Source organism: Euprymna scolopes, chromosome 23 (genome assembly GCF_053919585.1).
Source record: "Euprymna scolopes isolate OS-2025 chromosome 23, ASM5391958v1, whole genome shotgun sequence".
Taxonomy (NCBI): Eukaryota; Metazoa; Mollusca; class Cephalopoda; order Sepiida; family Sepiolidae; genus Euprymna; species Euprymna scolopes.
Window position 1 is genome coordinate 49211860 of NC_136504.1, and position 18527 is coordinate 49230386.

At 30.0% G+C, this 18527-nt stretch overlaps 1 protein-coding gene across 4 annotated transcripts in view; it reads left to right on the plus strand.

The window, feature by feature from the left end:
• The window catches only part of LOC145245885 (methionyl-tRNA formyltransferase, mitochondrial-like), a 66978-nt gene that overhangs the window by 37618 nt on the left and 10833 nt on the right, over positions 1 to 18527 (plus strand). For all 4 annotated transcript variants that reach the window (XM_080107609.1, XM_080107608.1, XM_080107610.1 and 1 more), the window contains 7 exons: positions 3408 to 3465; positions 6138 to 6280; positions 6941 to 7063; positions 8720 to 8822; positions 10878 to 10953; positions 12826 to 12917; positions 16147 to 16219. In XM_080107609.1, coding sequence (XP_079963735.1) covers positions 3408 to 3465; positions 6138 to 6280; positions 6941 to 7063; positions 8720 to 8822; positions 10878 to 10953; positions 12826 to 12917; positions 16147 to 16219 — 668 coding nt within the window. The remainder of the gene's footprint in view (positions 1 to 3407; positions 3466 to 6137; positions 6281 to 6940; positions 7064 to 8719; positions 8823 to 10877; positions 10954 to 12825; positions 12918 to 16146; positions 16220 to 18527) is intronic.

Genomic DNA, 18527 nt, shown 5'->3' on the forward strand with positions numbered 1-18527 from the left:
CATCCTAGAAACATTACTTAAGTTCTTAACAGCAAGTCTTAACCATTTAAATGGCACTGCTAGTGCAGCATACTAATATAGGTGTCTAAATGGAATTTTCTTGATTATTCCAGATTTTTCTGGAAACGTTCTAAATGAAATATTTTAATGTTCTATAGAATGTCATAGCATAGAATTTTTTGATTTCAGATTGTTCTGGAAACTTTCTAAATAGAATATTTTTATATTCTATTCATTTTTATCAGGAAAATGGAATGTAATAACATTTTTTTATAAGAAAAAAATGCCCTCTCATAACACTGCCATAAATGGAGGATTAAAAAATCTCCATTTTTCATAATTTGGGGGATGAGGACTAATCATTTCGCACTATCGCTCGCATCTTGGATGTTATTTTCATAATGTTTCGTCCAATGTAACCTCCAACTTGTGTCAGGTTTACCTTGTCAGACTCATGAACCTGTATGGAATTTCAAACAAACCTTTTTATTCAATCCATGGGGATAAGTTGCTCTCATTTCGTCAGCCATGACCAAGTAGAAATCTGAAGTAATTCATAATTGTTTTCTTAGTATCACTCATACGGAAAATTGAACCTTAAACCCCCAGAAGACTGTCGCTTAGAACTGATTTTTGTTTTCTACTTGGGAGTCACCACTTATCAAGGCCCGAAGGCAGCTCGAGGATAAGGGTTAATAAATGTAAGGTGTAGTAATCGTTAATGGTGTAAATTGTGTAGAATTTGATTATTTATGGGGACGGCTCAACAAGAAATTGTTTACATTGGATTTGAAGGTTACCATGTTGTATTCAACCAGGAAGCAGGCCAGCGGAACAGTGTTACACAGGCAGAAAAGAAGCCTTGTTAATGGAATTTGCATTTAGATTTAAGCATGGCTGGAGAATGGGGGAAATCGTATATAGTGGTTGTAGCTAGTTAAGTGTTTTTGTGTGAAAGTTTGGCAAAGGAGAACGATAGATTGGAGTTCAGTCGAGCACTTGCCATGAAAATAACGATAGAGCATAGACAAGTTCGCAATGTATCTTCGATGGGGAAATGATTATTACTCAACACTTTTATCCTTTGTGCAATGTTCCTATTTACTTGCCTACCTCATGTGGGCAAAGTTAGACACAAGGTCGGTTTTTAATGTGGGTAAAAACCCAGCTCTCCAAAAAGGGGCACTCAGGATAGGAACAAAAATAAAAATTGCTTCAATCTAGAAGGACCTCTCCTCCATTGATCGAGGCCAGAAAAAGGTGAAGTGCAGCACTAGAACAGATACTACACCTTGCTCCCAGTCAAAAGGCCAAGGAAGACTTGTGCAATATTTCTTTGCTGCATAGAAGACTGTCACGTGATAATTTTATTTGATTTTATTTTTTAAATCACTTGTATTATCGTAAATTACTTTTCATGTTTTACAGTAATTTGTGGTTAACTCTTTAAAATTGCCACCTCTTACCGTTTTTGTCCTGAAAGTTTTAACACAGAAACTACTAACACATGGGATGAAGGTCAACATAACAACAACCCAAAGAGAGTTGTAAGTATTTTAAGTAGGCAAGCAAAAAAATAAAAGTAAAAAATTTATTGGTGCTTATACAGATAAAAATCACATTCTAAATAAAAACTCTTTGATATATTTACGCATAATGAAAAATTAATGAGTAGAAATTTAATTAAAAGTAAAAACTAATTCATGCTTCTATAGTATAATAGCGAAAAAATATCAAATTTCAAGTAAAACAAATGATACCTACATAATTGTCATGTCACAAATAGTAACATATCCAAAAAATTACAGAAAATAAGGTAGAAAAATAATAATTAATGAAAAACCGTCTCGATAAGGGTAAAAATGTTTGATAAGATTACATGCTGGGTCGGACATATTGGGTCACGTGACGTTAGCAAAAGTTGAAAGAAGACAGAATTTATTCAGAAAACAAAAATAAACACAACATACAGGGTGTCCACAAATTATGTATATACAGGGTGTCCACAAAGTCTGGCTACATTATGTAGCCAGAGTTTGTAGAAGCATCCTGTAGATTATGTAGCCAGACTTTGTTGGCACCCTGTGTGTGCATATATATATATATATATGCACACACAGGGTGCCAACAAAGTCTGGCTACATAATCTATATGATGCTTTTACAAAGTCTGGCTACATAATGTAACCAGACTTTGTGGACACCCTGTATATACATAATTTGTGAATTTATTTAAAAATAACTTTCTTAACTCTTTGAATTTTTAATTTTTTTTTATTAAAAAAATGATTGAATTTGTGAGAAACTTAAAACCTTATTACCTCTCCTGTTAATTCTTAATTCAAATTGGTAGATTTTACAAATGTCGTTTTTCATGAATAATATTTTTTTATTTTATCATTTTCCAAAATTTTTGGATATGTTACTACTTGAGATATGACAACTACTTAGGTAACATTTGTTTTACTCGAAGTTTAAGATTTTTTCATCATTATAATATAGAAGCACCAATTAATTTTATCAGAGATTGCAATTTTATTGTATAATTTTGAAGAATTATTTGAAAACAGGGGAGGTAATTCAGTTTGTCATATTGAGCCAATATTAACATTTCTTTTAAAATGGACGACCCCTGCAAAATATGAAAAAACTGATTTTTATTTTTAATAACTTCCTAATTTTGGTGAGGATACATATTTTTTTCTGTTTCTAAATTTTTGAGATGAGGATTGATTATTCATATTATTTGGATTATTCGAACTACTGTTCTCATCATGAATGTTATTTTCACATTTTGGTCGATGTAATCTCTGGCTTTCTTCAGATGTATCTTGTTAAACTTGGCAATCTGCACAGAATTTCGAACAGAACTCTTTATTTAATCCACAGAGATAGCATGTTCTCGTTTCATCAGCCATGATTGGGTAGAAGTCCCAAGTAATTTGCAATTGAATTTTGAGTGTTGCCCACACGAAGGATTGAATCTTCAGCCTCTAGAAGAGTGTAACTTTACAACTGAATTTTACCAAGTGCATTATCCACTATGTCATGGGTCTTTGATGAAGACAGTAGTCCAAAGAATTCAAATAACATAAATATTTTTTTCCTGATAAGAAAATATATCAAAGGGTTTTTGATTGGAAATGTGATTTTCATTTGTGTCTTTCTCTGTATAAGCATCCATTTTTTTTCTTTAAAAGCTTAAAAGTTCAACTGGCTGAAAGCAAAAGAAAAAAAAAAATTGATTATGAATACCAGGTATTTTCATGATCACGTTGGCTTAATCTATAGCACACTGCATCACACTATACATTTTTTTGAATGACTGGGATGAGCAGCCTCATCTAAAGTAGGAAACTTAATTTTACCTGTGACTTACGATATATTTTATTGTCACCTTTATTGCAGGGAAAGCAGTGGAAATAGATGTGTGCAATCAATAGAGGTGGCATGCAAATCTACGCCGGTCAGTATTGTTTTTTTTTTCCCTTTTCTTTTCTTTCTTTTCTTTTTTTTTACTTTTCTTTTTTCTTCTTTTTGCTTTTGTTTTTCATTTTCTTTTACCTTTTTTCATTTTTTCTTTTCATTTACATTTACGTTTTTCTTTTTCTGCTGCTTTTCATTTCTATTTTCTTTTCTTTCTCTTTCTTTTCATTTCTTTTTCCTTTGCTTTGTTCTTTTTCTTTTACTTTTTTCTTTTATATTTTTCTTTTTTCTTTTTCTTTTCATCTCTTTTTCTTTTCTTTTTATTTTTTCTTTCTTTTTTCTTTTCTTTTCATTTCTTTTCATTTCTTTTTTTCTTTTATGTTTTTCTTTTCTTTTTTATTTATTTCTTTTTATTTTCTTTTTCTGTTTTTCCAATATCGAGCACTGCATAATTGTTCTTTATGAAGTTGAATTACTAGATCAACATTCCAATGTTTTCTTTCCCCAGGGCAACCAAGCCTTGTCAGCAGAGATAGAGAATCAGTTTTAAAATAAAAAAAAAAGCACCTGCAACTACATCAAAAATTGGCAACACTGACTTCCAACTCTCCACCTCAAGACAAACAAACAAACAAACAAGATTCACAGAGTTTTAATAGTACACTAGATTACCTATGACCTCGTTGAGGGACAGCTACTATCATTATTTGTTAGTCTTTGATTCAATTTGAAAATTTATAAAAAATATTTTTTAAGAAATGATTCTTGCATGACTTAAAAATAATATCCAAATGGTTATATACTGTACTGTATTTTTGTTACTAATTTTTAATGCCATATCCCGGGATTCTACTGTAGATCATTCCTACCAAACGCCAGCTTTCTTTCTCCAGTAGTTTCATAGATTTCAAATACACAAGCAGGAAAATAATCAATTTTATGAAAGTCTTGGGGGATGCCTTTTTCTCTTCCCTGCAACCTTTTTTCCCACAGAAATGACGTCACAAGCCTGTCTTTGTTTTATCGTTACTTCCACGGCAAGTGCTCGTCCGAGCTCCAGTCTCTGGTCCCCCTTCGCCAATCTTTCTCGAAAAACACCCGTCTAGCTGAAACCACCGTCAATAACTTTCCCCACTCTTTAACTGTGCCTAAATCAAAACATAGATTTCATGAACAATGCTTCTTTCTTAGAACTGCACGCCTGTGGAACTCTCTTCCGTTTGCCTGCTTCCCAGCTGACTACAACTTGGTTATCTTCAAGTCCAACATAAACAAATTCTTGATGAATTGCCTCCTTAAGTAATCCAATCTACCAAATTTCCATTAATAACGACTACTATGATATTATACCATTGATTACTGTACACTCAATAACCCTTATCCTCGAGTGGTCTCAGGGACTTGATATGTGGTGACTCCTATGTAAAAAAAACAAAGATTTCTTACCAACTCGACTCCAAATTTAAGGAGAGTAGAAAGTGGATCTTTGGTTTACTTTTGGCAGCCGCGTAACTCTCGTTTCTTTATTTTGTCCTTTAGTCCTCACATTCTGGGAGCGATGTTCCTGACAAAGAGGAAAGAATTGCTGTTTTCGGAGTCAGAATCTATTCTATCTTACATTTATCGTTGGCCTTGAAATAGTATTTTTTTAGTTCCTTACATCAAGTGGCTTTACGTCTTATCTGGTACGATTTTTATAAAAAAAAATGCATAGTGAGAGATCAAAAGAAAAATATAGATAGTTAAGCAAGAAATGGGTGACTTCTTCAGTTAATTACAAATTACAGCTAATTAAAACAATTTGAACAATTTATTTTTTCTAAACATAACTCAATCTTCTAACTAAGGAATATTTTATTTTGTGTAATTATGATAGATAAGAAAAATAAATTTACGGAAACAAACATTAATGAATTGAAGTTTAGATTTGCATTCGTTGTTTTGTTTTTATGACGTAGGTTTTTTTTTCTTTTTGAAAAAAAGAGATCAACTGTCGAAATTATTAAAGGCATTACACTAGGATACAATCCTGGTTATATTTAACAGTAAGTTTATATTTACTGATTTATATGTTACAAGTCTTTTTAAACTAATATATAAAAGGCTATATGTTTGTCTCCATATTTTCAAACTCTATCTCCCCTGAAACTAAAAGTTGCAGAGCAGCGCTAAGGGCCTCAAATGATTGGATTTTTTATGGACAGTTCTTTTATGGGTTTTTAGCCGGTTAAAATAGTTTTTAAAGGGATCAAAAATGGGTCAGAATTGAAAAAATCGTTATACATTTTGTACATTCATCTTCGTTTATTTTTAATTTTAATCAGTTTATATATGTGTCACATTGGTACAGTGCTAACGTCACAAGCTTCGATTGCTACAGTTTTGCTTTTTGGTTTCGATTCTAGCTAATTGCACCAAAATTCTTCTTTTTTTTTTTTACTTTTGAAATCACGGCTTTATAATAATATATACAATATCTGGACAAATTAAAATATCATATATAAGCGTATTTGTATATATATTTACTAGCGGCCCCAACCCCGCTAGTAAATATATATATAAAGATTTGTAATTTAAATTCTGCCTTTGGTTGTCTGTTTTCCTTCATACATCACATCACTTGATCATCCCTGTATCCTACATTACTTATTATAGATCTATTTATTTTCAGCTCATTTTCTAACTAATGATTATTTTCTTTTTTTCCTCCAGTGCAAAGTTCGAAGTTTTGCTGAGAAACATAGTCTAATGATTCACACTTGGCCGATCCCAACCATGAAAGACAAGTATGATATCGGTGTTGTCGTGTCATTTGGTCGACTTATACCAACTCGTGTCATTCGAATGTTTCCTCAGTAAGTAAAACTGATAGTTTGGGGGGGGGGTTCTGTTTATTTCCAGCGCTACTAAATGTTTGTTTTGTATCATATTAGGGTCCTTAATCTTGAATACAGTTGTTTTAGTTAAGGTTTTAATTCGTCAAGTTTTATAAGATGGATAAATAGTCCATCTAGAAAATAATGCTTTTAAATATTTTTATGTTGAAAAGGGAAGTAACGCTTTGCTCTTAAGTGATCTCCCATGATCAAAACAGCATTTTGGAAAACAGTTAGACCAGCCCTTAATGGGGAAAACATTTAGTAGAGGTTTGCTCAGCGATAGATAATTAAATATATCCTCATTTCAAAGTAATTTCTTTTCATTTGTATTTCTATATTAAGTAGTTATTATTGTTGATCTACACAGAATCGTTTTCATCCAATTTATTTCTTCATATTTGTGCCTTACGTCTCACAAAAGACCACTTTATTTCAAGTTAGTAATATTTTCTATTAATATTTTTTATACTAATGATTTGGAGATTAATTTCCTTTTTAAGCATATATTTTGTATATATTTTTGATTGAACCTTTGATCAACAAGTACTACCACTTGATCTTTTCTAATAGATGCATTTTGTTTTACATGAAAATATTTATTTAAATATGTTTTTTTTCATATGCTTATTATTTCAGTGGTATTCTCAATGTACATGCTAGTCTCTTGCCCAGGTGGAGAGGAGCAGCCCCAATAATCCATTCCATTTTAAACGGTGACGAAACAACAGGTATTTCCATCATGGAAATCAGACCGAAAAAGTAATCAACTTTTTTTTAAATTTTATACTATATCACAACATTTAAAAACAAAATGCTTATTTATTTTTATGTAGGCAGGGTTACCCAGCATTGTCTGGGGCAAATGTGTGACGTCTTTCTATTTAAACTATTAAAACTTTTTTTCTCTCTGCTTCTCTCTATTTTTCTCTCTTTCCCACTCCCTCATTTTCTCACACCTTCTCCCTAACACTCTCCTTCTCCTTCACTCAGCTCTTTTCTCTCTAGCTGCGCATATTCATATGCATACAACTTTTCATCATAGATTACTCCAGCATTTACTTTCCAAATTAATACATTATAACACTGAAAAACTGACCTTTCCTGACAAAACTAATTGGCCCCCAGAGAATGAATAATGACAAAGAATAGACCAACTTCATGGGTCTGTTTTGTAGATTTTGACTCATATTGAATTACTAGCAGGGAGACCCAACATTGCCAGGAATTAAATGAAGATCAACAAACGTTCCACACTTCCAATACTTTTATTGTCAACGAAATCGGTGAAGTCACCCATTTTTCCATCAAATCAATTGATTGCCTGCTTGGGGACTCATCATGGTTTACGGGGAGGAAGCTTCACATACCTTCCTGTAATGACTTTATTCATAATACATTGTAGTCTACATTGCGCTGTAGAGAACCTATGGTTGATTTTATAAAATTATTTTTTATGTAATAGCTTGAATTAAAGTTGAAAATGCTGGTGCTACCAGATCAGGCTGTCTGAAGATATTGGCTTCATGAGACGAAATGCACCCTACATTGATGCTTTTTTTTATGTTTTTCTACTTCCTTTTGCAAAACTTAATTATGTTCTGCAATACCAAAAACAAAAGCAACAACCCACTTTTTTCCCCCCTTCTTCTTTCTTCCCATTTCCCCTTTCTCTTTTTATCCCCCCCCCACACTTCCTGACTGGTTTCCTAACTTAAAATGTACCAAACATTAATGCTGTAACACTTTTCCTACTCTCATTACAAAACTCATTCATGTTCTGCAAGGCAGGGGGCAAAAACAATAAAATTCACTATAAATCAACCAAACCTAACCAAACACTACAAACTAGCGATTGAAGATACAAAGAGTTTGAAGAATAAAAACTTTCTAAAAAATAACTGAATGCAACATGAATACTATTTCCAAAATAACTGGGTTCAGCATTAAATAACTTGAAAAGGGTTGATATGCCGTAAAACAACCAAACCTAAAGTTTAAAATGCAAAAGTCAAGTATCAGTTGTCCTCAACAGAAACATTAATTTCAAATGTGCCTCTGTGTACCCCCGGGGGTATGGTTTGTTTGCCCAATCCTGCTTCATGGGACCAATTAGTGTAATAAGGCCGTCTCCAGTCTCTAAATGCAGTAGCTAACCCTAAGTCCCCGTAATTACACTTTTATCTTCATTTACTGATTGACCCTTCAAAATATAACTAGACACTTACTTGTCACTGGAACTACACCATTTGTTCATTTTCACTAGGAGTTGATGTCCCCTGGGAACTTTTGGGGCTAAATGGAGTGGGGGTGGGGGCAAATGCTGAACTTAGTCATTTTTTTTTTATGCCCCATTCACTGTGCACTCACTGGGGACCACGCATGCTTGACTTGTTTCTTTTCTTTTTGTCTTTGCAGATTTGACATTGGTCCACTGCTTTTGCAAAAGGCATACGATATACCGAGTAAATGTACAATGATGGAACTGCGTTCATTCCTTGGAAAAGAAGGTGCAAAATTGGTTAGTAGATGTTTGTGCGTGTATCTCTTTATAATTCTTTCATTTAATAATTAAAAAAATGTATAATAATAATAATAATAAAGTGATTTAATAATTAAAAAATAAATAATAATAATAAAGTGATTTAATAATTAAAAAAATAAATAATAATAATAATAAAGTGATTTAATAATTACAAAAATTAATAATAATAATAATAAAGTGATTTAATAATTAAAAAAATTAATAATAATAATAATAAAGTGATTTAATAATTAAAAAAATTAATAATAATAATAATAAAGTGATTTAATAATTAAAAAAATAAATAATAAAAATGATAAAGTGATTTAACAATTACAAAAATAAATAATAATAATAATAATAATAGTGATTTATAATTAAAAAAATAATAATAATAATAATAATAAAGTGATTTAATAATAAAAAAAAAAAAATAAATAATAAAGTGATTTAATAATTAAAAAAACAATAATAGTGATTTAATAATTAAAAAATAAATAATAAAAATAATAATAATAATAATAATAATAATAAAGTGATTTAATAATTAAATAAATAATAATAATAAAGTGATTTAATAATTAAAAAATAAATAATAATAATGAAGTTATTTAATAATTAAAAAAATAAATAATAAAAATAAGAAAGTGATTTGATAATTAAAAAAAAAAATAATGATAAAGTGATTTAATAATTAAAAAAAAAATAATAATAGTGATTTAATAATTAAAAAAAAATAATGATAAAGTGATTTAATAATTAAAAAATAATAATAATAATAATAATAGTGATTTAAAAATTAAAAAAACAATAATAATAATAATAAAGTGATTTAATGATTAAAAAGATAAATAATAATAATAAATGATTTAATAATTAAAAAAATAAATAATAATAAAGTGATTTAACAATTACAAAAATAAATAATAAAAATAATAAAGTTATTTGATAATTAAAAAAAAATAATAATAATAAAGTGATTTAATAATTTAAATAATTAATAATAATAATAAACTGATTTAATAATTAAAAAAATAAATAATAAAAATAATAAAGTTATTTAATAATTAAAAATAAATAATAATAATAATACTAATAAAGTGATTTAATAATTAAAAAGAATAATAATAATAAAGTGATTTCATAAAAAGAATAATAATGATAATAATAAAGTGATTTAATAATTAAAAAAAAAAATAATAATAAAGTGATTTAATAATTAAAAAAAAACAATAATAGTGATTTAATAATTAAAAAAATAAATAATAATAATAATAATAATAATAATAAAGTGATTTAATAATTAAATAATAATAATAATAATAATAATAAAGTGATTTAATAATTAAAAAATAAATAATAATAATAATAATAATAAAGTGATTTAATAATTAAAAAATAAATAATAATAATAATAAAGTGATTTAATAATTAAAAAAATAAATGATAATAATAATAAAGTGATTTAATAATTAAAAAAATAAATAATAATAATAATAAAGTGATTTAATAATTAAAAAAAATATAATGGTAAAGTGATTTAATAATTAAAAATAATAATAATAATAGTGATTAAATAATTAAAAAAATAAATAATAATAATAATAAAGTGATTTAATGATTAAAAAGATAAATAATAATAATAAATGATTTAATAATTAAAAAAATAAATAATAAAAATAATAAAGTGATTTAATCATTAAAAAAAAATAATAAAATAATTTAATAATTAAAAAAATAAATAATAATAAAGTGATTTAACAATTACAAAAATAAATAATAAAAATAATAAAGTTATTTAATAATTAAAACAAAAATAATAATAATAATAAAGTGATTTAATAATTAAAAAAATTAATAATAATAATAGTGATTTAATAATTAAAAAATAAATAATAATAATAAAGTGATTTAATAATTAAAAAAATAAATAATAATAATGATAATAATAATAATAATAATAATAATGATAAAGTGATTCAATAATTAAAAAGGGGGGTATTATACAAAAAATTTCTTAAAATATTTGTTCATGTTTTTCACTCTTTTCAGCTTTTGGAGACGCTTTTTCAGTTGAATTGCTTGGAGATCTTAGAGAGTGAGCAAGGTCACTATGGCATCACTTATGGTGAGTACAATAAACCGTATTTTCCTTTCCAAAATTTTACTGAATTTCGATCTATATTTCAAAAATTATTATACCTTATACATTGGTCCGGGCAAGGAGCCCGTCCTGATGATGATTATACCTTAAAAGTTTCATTTTTTTTTTGCTCTGACATTAAACGCTTACTTTTTCTATTTAATAATTATTAAAATGAACTTCATAGTATACTCGGTCATGGATAGCCAAGCTACGAAATAACGGTTAACTACTTTGCATATTACTTTAAAAAAACAAACTTTAATAATTTATTCGTTTTCTATAGTTTCTTATTAGGTGATTGGTTTCATTTAACTATCATGTTCAATTCTATTTATGCGTAGTTTCTATATTATGCATTATTGCATAGCATTTATGATAAAAAAATTCGAGCAAACTCACAAGTTTACATATATATATATATATATATATATATATATATATATATATATATATATATATATAAAAGTGAAATTGTCTGTCGAGATTTGACTTGAGGGGTTTTGAGATTTAGGAAAATCTTTTTAAATGATTTTCAACCAGAAATTTGGCTGTCAAAGTTCAATGATTTGACCTTTGAAAACTCTACCAAACTCCTCCCTCAATTTTGGGTCTAAATACTTGAAATTTTAGATGTAGGTTACTTGGACATGGATCAATCTTTTTAATTGGATTTGAGCTCAAAGCAATAAATATTAAGGGGTCAAAATTGAAGTCAAAGTTAAAATAAATTTGACCTCTACAGTCTCTACCAAATTACTCAGTAAATTTTTGGTCTAAATATTTAAAATTTTACATAAGTGTATTCAGGCATGTGGCAAGTTTTTTAATTGGTTTTTGGCCGAAAATTTGGCTGCCAAGAGGTCAGAGTTCAAAAGATTTTACCTTTGCAGTTTCTAACAAACTATTCAGCCAATTTTGGGTCTAAACATTTGAAATTTTACATAAAGGGTATTCAGACATGCAGCAAGTTTTTAATAAGTTTTTGGGCAAAACTTTGGCTGCCAAGAGGTCAAAATTGAATGAGTTGACCTTTGCAGACTCTACCAAACTGCTCCACCAATTTTGCGTCTAAACACTTGAAATTTTAGATGTAGGTTACCTGGACATGAGTCAAAATTTTTAATATATATATATATATATATATATATATATATATATATATGCACATAAAGTTATGAACAGTACATAGGGCCCGAGCAAAGCCGGGCTGAACTGCTAGTATATATATATATATATATATATATATATATATATATATATATATATATATACAGAAGTGACCTTGCCTCTGTGTGTGTGGAAAGTCTCTACCAAACTCTGCTCTGAATTTTTGATTTGTACTCTCCAATGGCCAGAAGGCAAGTTCTCTCTTCATTTGCCAAACACAATGTTTTTTATGGAACCTTAATTCTGACCATCAGTTCTTTGAGATTAGCATTTCTTCCTCTATCGTTTTGAGATTACTCGTGTAGAGGATAAATATGCATGTCTTTGGCCCCGATATCAAGATAAGATAACATAGGAATGAATTACATCTATACAAACAGAACATTTATTATAAACAATGGAAAAAACATAAGTGTGTGTGTGTGCACCTGTGATTAGTTTTGAAATGTTCATTAAATGTTGTTGCGAGATAATCAATTGTTTGTTACAGTCCATTCATTAGCATGGTGAAATCAAGTTAATCTTATCTTCTTCACATATGCAAATGAGTTCCAACTATAAAAGTTTCTAAGTGTAAACAGAAGTCTCCCTTTTTTTTTTTCAAAACATCTCATTCACTTTTCAAGTTTTTTTTTCTTTATTGTTACAGCCTATTCATATGATTGTTCCATTTATTTTTTGTTATAGCACACAAAGTAAAACCTTACATGGCTTACATCAATTGGGCAGAACAAACAACAATACAAATTGAGAGACAATACAGAGCACTACATGAAATGGTAAACCCAATAAATTATTTTTTCTTTCTTCCATTATTATATTTTTGCTGAGCTCAAAAGGATGACATGATCTATGAAAATATATATATATGGAAATAAGGTAGTGCTTTTTAAAAAAATAAAATCAATATTCAAATTTCTTTAAAAAGCCAAACACTATAAGAATTTTAAGTCTTTTTCAAGTGCAACACGTGGCTCACATGACAATGTATTAATATAAAGTAGCAATTATTTTTAAATGTCGTTATGAATGCCAAATGATATAATCTATTTCAATACATATATATGTGTTAGATATTGGCAGGACACTGCCGAAAAATGTGCTGGTCGGTGATTATTATGGTCATTATTAATATTTGTAAAAGTAGAATGTCAGAAAGAATGTTATAGTGAAATAAACATTTGCAGATAAAATTATTTATGTTAAAATGTTTTAATAGAAAAAAATGTTAGAACACAAACAATAATTTAAAAATAGGTTCACCTCAAGAGTCTGATGTAGCATTACGTAAAGGTCACTTAAAATGACGTGGACTTTAGACAGAGTTTGAAAAAGACATATATCATTTTGTTATAGTGAAATAAATATTTGCAGATAAAATTATTTATGTTAAAATGTTTTAATAGAAAAAATGTTAGAACACAAGCAATAATTTAAAAGTAGGTATGACCTCTACAGTTTAATCTAGAGGTCACTTAAAGTGACATGGACTTTAGGAGAGAGACGTAAGTTGCATGGGGTTGGTTTGTGTGTGGCTCGACGACAGGGAACGTGTCAAGATATCAATCATGCTCACTGCTGTATCTGCTCTCTTTTGTTTTCTGTTGTTTTTATTATCTCTTATATAGTCATTTATTATCTCTTATATAGTCATCAATCGACATTCCTATCACATTCATCTTTTCTATTTTGCATTGCGCAATTTATAACCCCTGACCTTGGAATGTAAACAGTTCTTTGTTTTCGTAATAACTACAATTCTGGTCATTTTTATGGGACACAAGAATGTAGATCAAAATCCAACAGTATAGTATCAAAATACATCTCCATATCCAACACCTAGTATAGCTTTTGGACAAAGTCATTCCTCTGCTGTTGTTAATTCATTCATGCCTTTCTATTTCCTTCCTGTGTACACTTTGATGCCTGCTCCTTCCACCTTAGGGTTTGTCGAGAAATTATATTGTATGGAAGATCTCACTTTAGCGATTTTAAACTCCACAACTAGGCTTGTAAATGGTAATTTTAGTGTATTGGAGTTTCCATACAGAGCTATACAAGAAAGTGATCTTGGTAAATCCAGTCGCTACATCTCCATATCCAATGCATTGTCATGTGAGCTTAGAATCTAGAAAGAGATTTCTATCAGGTTGACAAAAAAATTCTTTTGGATTTGAACTTTTGAGTTCAGATGAACATATTTCGGCTCAAAATTTATTATCGACATAAGCACCATCAGAATCAACACACTTTTGCCAACGCAAAATAAAAATCTTGCATTCTAGTGGCGATGAAGTCACTGAAGGCGTTTTTAATATTGCTTAGGTTTTTAAGCATTTCTCACACAGAAAGTTGTTGAGATGCTTGAAAAGGTAGTATTCAGTAGGTTAGAAATTTGAAGAGTATGGCAGATGAGGCAGAGTTTCGTAGCCCAATTCATTCAATTTCTGCAGGGTCAGTTTAGCAACATGTGGTCGGTCATTTTCATGGAGGAGAATTGGGTCTTTTCTGTTGACTAATGCTGGGGGTTGTTGTCGACATTTCTGATGTATTTCATCCATTTGTTGACAGTACTTTTCCGTTGTAATGGTTTCGCCTACATTAAAAAACTGTAATGGATGAGACCAGTTGCAGACCACCAAACAATCATCATGACCTTCTTTTGGTGAAATTCTGGTTTCAGGAAGTGTCATGGAGCTTCATCGGCATCTAACCACTGAGCTGAGCCTTGCCGGTTTCCATAAAAAACCCACTTTTCATCGCAAGTCACAACCCGGTCGAGAAACGGGTCGTTGTTGTTGCATAAAAGAAGGGAAGATATAACTTTATAACGGCGTTTCTTTTGGTTGTTGTTCAATTCATGAGACACCCACTTATCAAGATTTTTTTTGTCTTTACAATCTCTCTCAAGTAGTTGAAAATCAGTGTATACATTACGTCTAATCCAGTAGCAAGTTCTCGAACAGTTGTGCGTGGATTGGCATCGACTAAGGTTCTTAATTGATTGTTATCAACATCCGATGGCCGACCACTGTCCTCATCATGTTCAAAACTCTCGTTACCGTCACAAAATTTCTTAAACCACCATTGTGTTATGCATTCAGAAGTGGTTCCTGGGCCAAACGCTTTGTTGATATCACGAGCTGTTTCAGCAACTTTTTGGCCTTGCTTGAATTGAAATAAGAAACTTGTGCAAATTTGCTTTTTTTTTCAGATACTGGTCGATACTCACAATTACTGACTGTTAAAATGGTCCAACAGCAGAAACACATAAAATTTAACGAAAACACTTTTAAAAGAATTGATGTGTGAGCGTCAATAGGTTTATGCTCAGGAACATCCTTAATTAGTGCTGGGACAATTAATCAGAATCAGGAATCAAATAAATTGGAACTTTTTTGCGATATCCGAATCGGGAAAATTTGTACCTATTTTCTGATGCCGAAAACGATTCTTGTTATCATTTTTATTTCCTTGTTTTTGTTTCAAACTTAATTTTTTTTGGCTCGTGTTAATAATGAAATATATATTTATGGATTTTAAGCTACCAGTGAAACTAAAATCAATAAGTGTATTTTTACATTTGCGAAAAATATAAACACATTCTACATGGATTTTTGTGGTAATCCGATTCCCCTTTAACAAAAACAACTCATTTAGAAATTTAATCAGAATCAGTAATTTAGAACAGAATCGGTAATTGTATCGGAATTGGGAAAAATATTGTAATCACTAATACTAATATAATGTAATTTATTATTAAGAATTATAGAATATGTATTCTTGGCAGAGTGAGTACATTATTATTTTTTTGTAAAGTTTACCATTTCTTTAGGAGTATGGTATGGTTTTGGTGCTACCAAAACCGTATCATACTCTCCAAAGAAAAAACATTAAAATTTAAAACTAATATTTTATTTTTTTGCTTATATCCATCCTGGAATTGGTATTCTACTACTACAGATAAAAAAAAAATAGTTAATGAAATATTAATTTTTTTTTTCTTAGATGCCATTAAAAACAAGATGGAAAAATGAAGACCTCAAATTATTAGATATGGTCCCCAATGACCTTGTCACAGGTTAGTATTTCATTTTACTTTTCTTGATAGAATAGATTCAGAATATATTACGTATATGGAAGGGAAATTATAAGGTTGTAGGAAGAGTCTGCTGTTTTCTTTTTATTGGCATGAATATTTCTTTATGTAATAGTAGTTGGGCACTTGATGTTGTCCAGTCATACAAATACACTTAAATATGATATTTTAATTTATGCAGATTTCATATTTATTATTATGGAGTCAATTCTCTATCGATTATTACATATTATATTGTACCCAATATATAGTAGTGATTTAAAAAGAAAAAAAATGACTTTGGTGCCATCAGCTAGAATTGAAACCAAAATATATAGCCCTCCAGCTGTAGTCATTACCGGTTGAGCTATTGTCAGATGGATAAGAAATAGTTAAAAATGAACTGACTTTAACATATAAATGTGCATATTTGTGCATGTGTACAAATAACACATTTAGTAGACTTACGCCTGCAAAGTTCCATTTTTTTTTTAAATTTTGACCTTTTAGCAGGTATTTCTTCCCATAAACAATCCGATAATGCTATAGCTAATATATGCTAGTTTTTGTTTTAGTCACCCAAACAAGACAAGAGATACTTGGACATAAGGGGTTACTATGTGGGACCATACCTGCAATGGTACTATGTACAGTGTTGAGCTCACCCTGCTGGTAAGACTTGGTTGGTCGAGCAGTCAGGGTGTTTGATATGTGATTTAAAAAGTCCAATATGTCCAGAGAGACGGTATGATGTTTTCCCTTCTGAAGATGTCTGTCTGTATTACATTTAAATTTCTGCTTGTAAGTACAGGTCAGGGAAGCAGGAAACAGGAAAGAAATTTCCAAATCTAACAGTTTGAGGAAAGAAACTATTAGTGCAGAAAGCTTTCTGGCATCTAAATATCTCTGCAGTGAAGGGGTGAGATTTTGTTGCTTATCATGTTGTGGGTATTTATATCGAGTGGACGCAAAGTACTACAAGTTCATCAGAGCACATCCGTTTAAAATACTTGTAAAACAGGCACAGGGATGCAACAGATGCAGTTTGGTAAGCAGTGATATTTCTTCAAATAAAATACCTTGCACATCCAAAAATACATGCCTTGTCTGCTGATGTTTGCATATTTGGTCACTTTCTGCTATCCCCCTCAACTGAACATTGATTTGAAGTGATGGATCTACGTTTCATCCTCCTGTTAAATTTGGAGAACATGAGCATTCAGAATCATTTATGTTTATACAACCATGTTTAAAATCAACATACCAATTCTTAATAGTTATTCTCGACAGATCAGAGTCTGAATAACACTGTAATAGACTTGTGACATCGTGCAGTTCTTCAAATGCACCAATAATGTTATATAATATTCGCTATTGATGATTCTTCCTTTCTTTTTGATGAATAAAATATCTGGCACATCTCAAAATACCCTCGCCTTGCCTGTGATGCCACTTGAAGGTTAGTACTTTAAAGAAAATATGTAGATTTTTTTTTATTAGTGGCATTACCTATATGTTTGGTCCAGAACTTTCTAGAGCATTCTTTTGAGGTTTGCAAACAGCTAGTAGTCACTGGGGGATAGATTTAGAGAATAAGGTGGGTGTGGAAGCAATTTGAAGTGCAATTCATGTAGTTCTGTCATCATTGTAGTATGCTTGTTGTTACATCATGCAATTTTTTCAAACGCACCAATGACATTATATAATATTTGCTGTTGATGATTCTTCCTCTCTTTTTGATAAATAAAATATCTGCCACATCTCAAAATGTAAAGGAGAGGTCTCCTGGAATCGCCAGAACACAATGAGTCAATCCCAGGAATAAGGTGACCTGTAATAGTGTTACGGAGAGATATCCTGGGAATCACCAGAACACAATGAGTGGCCTATATTCATGGTGCCTGGAATGCATCAATATTATGTCAATCGGCCAAGAAAGCTAACCGATATTAAAATGGGTTAGACCAAAACCAGCAAAAAAACAAAGCTGGCAAAAATAAGATAATCAGGTCTGACCCAGAGAGTTTGCGAAACAATAAACCAAGCTGGCGAGAAAAAGGTCATCAGGTCAAAGCGTTATAAATAAAAAAGAAAAGAGGAAAGACAGGTGGAGAGACACAAAGTGACAAATACAGGTCGATACAAAGTTCTGAGAAACCCACCATTACTCCATTAACCTCCATCGTGCTCCGATGTTAGTTGTCACTTTTATTTTGATGTGTAATTAAATCTATATTGAAATCATAAAAAGTGTCTCGTATTCATTTTAAAATGAAAGTAACTTTTGAGAAACTTGATGATCACAGCACAT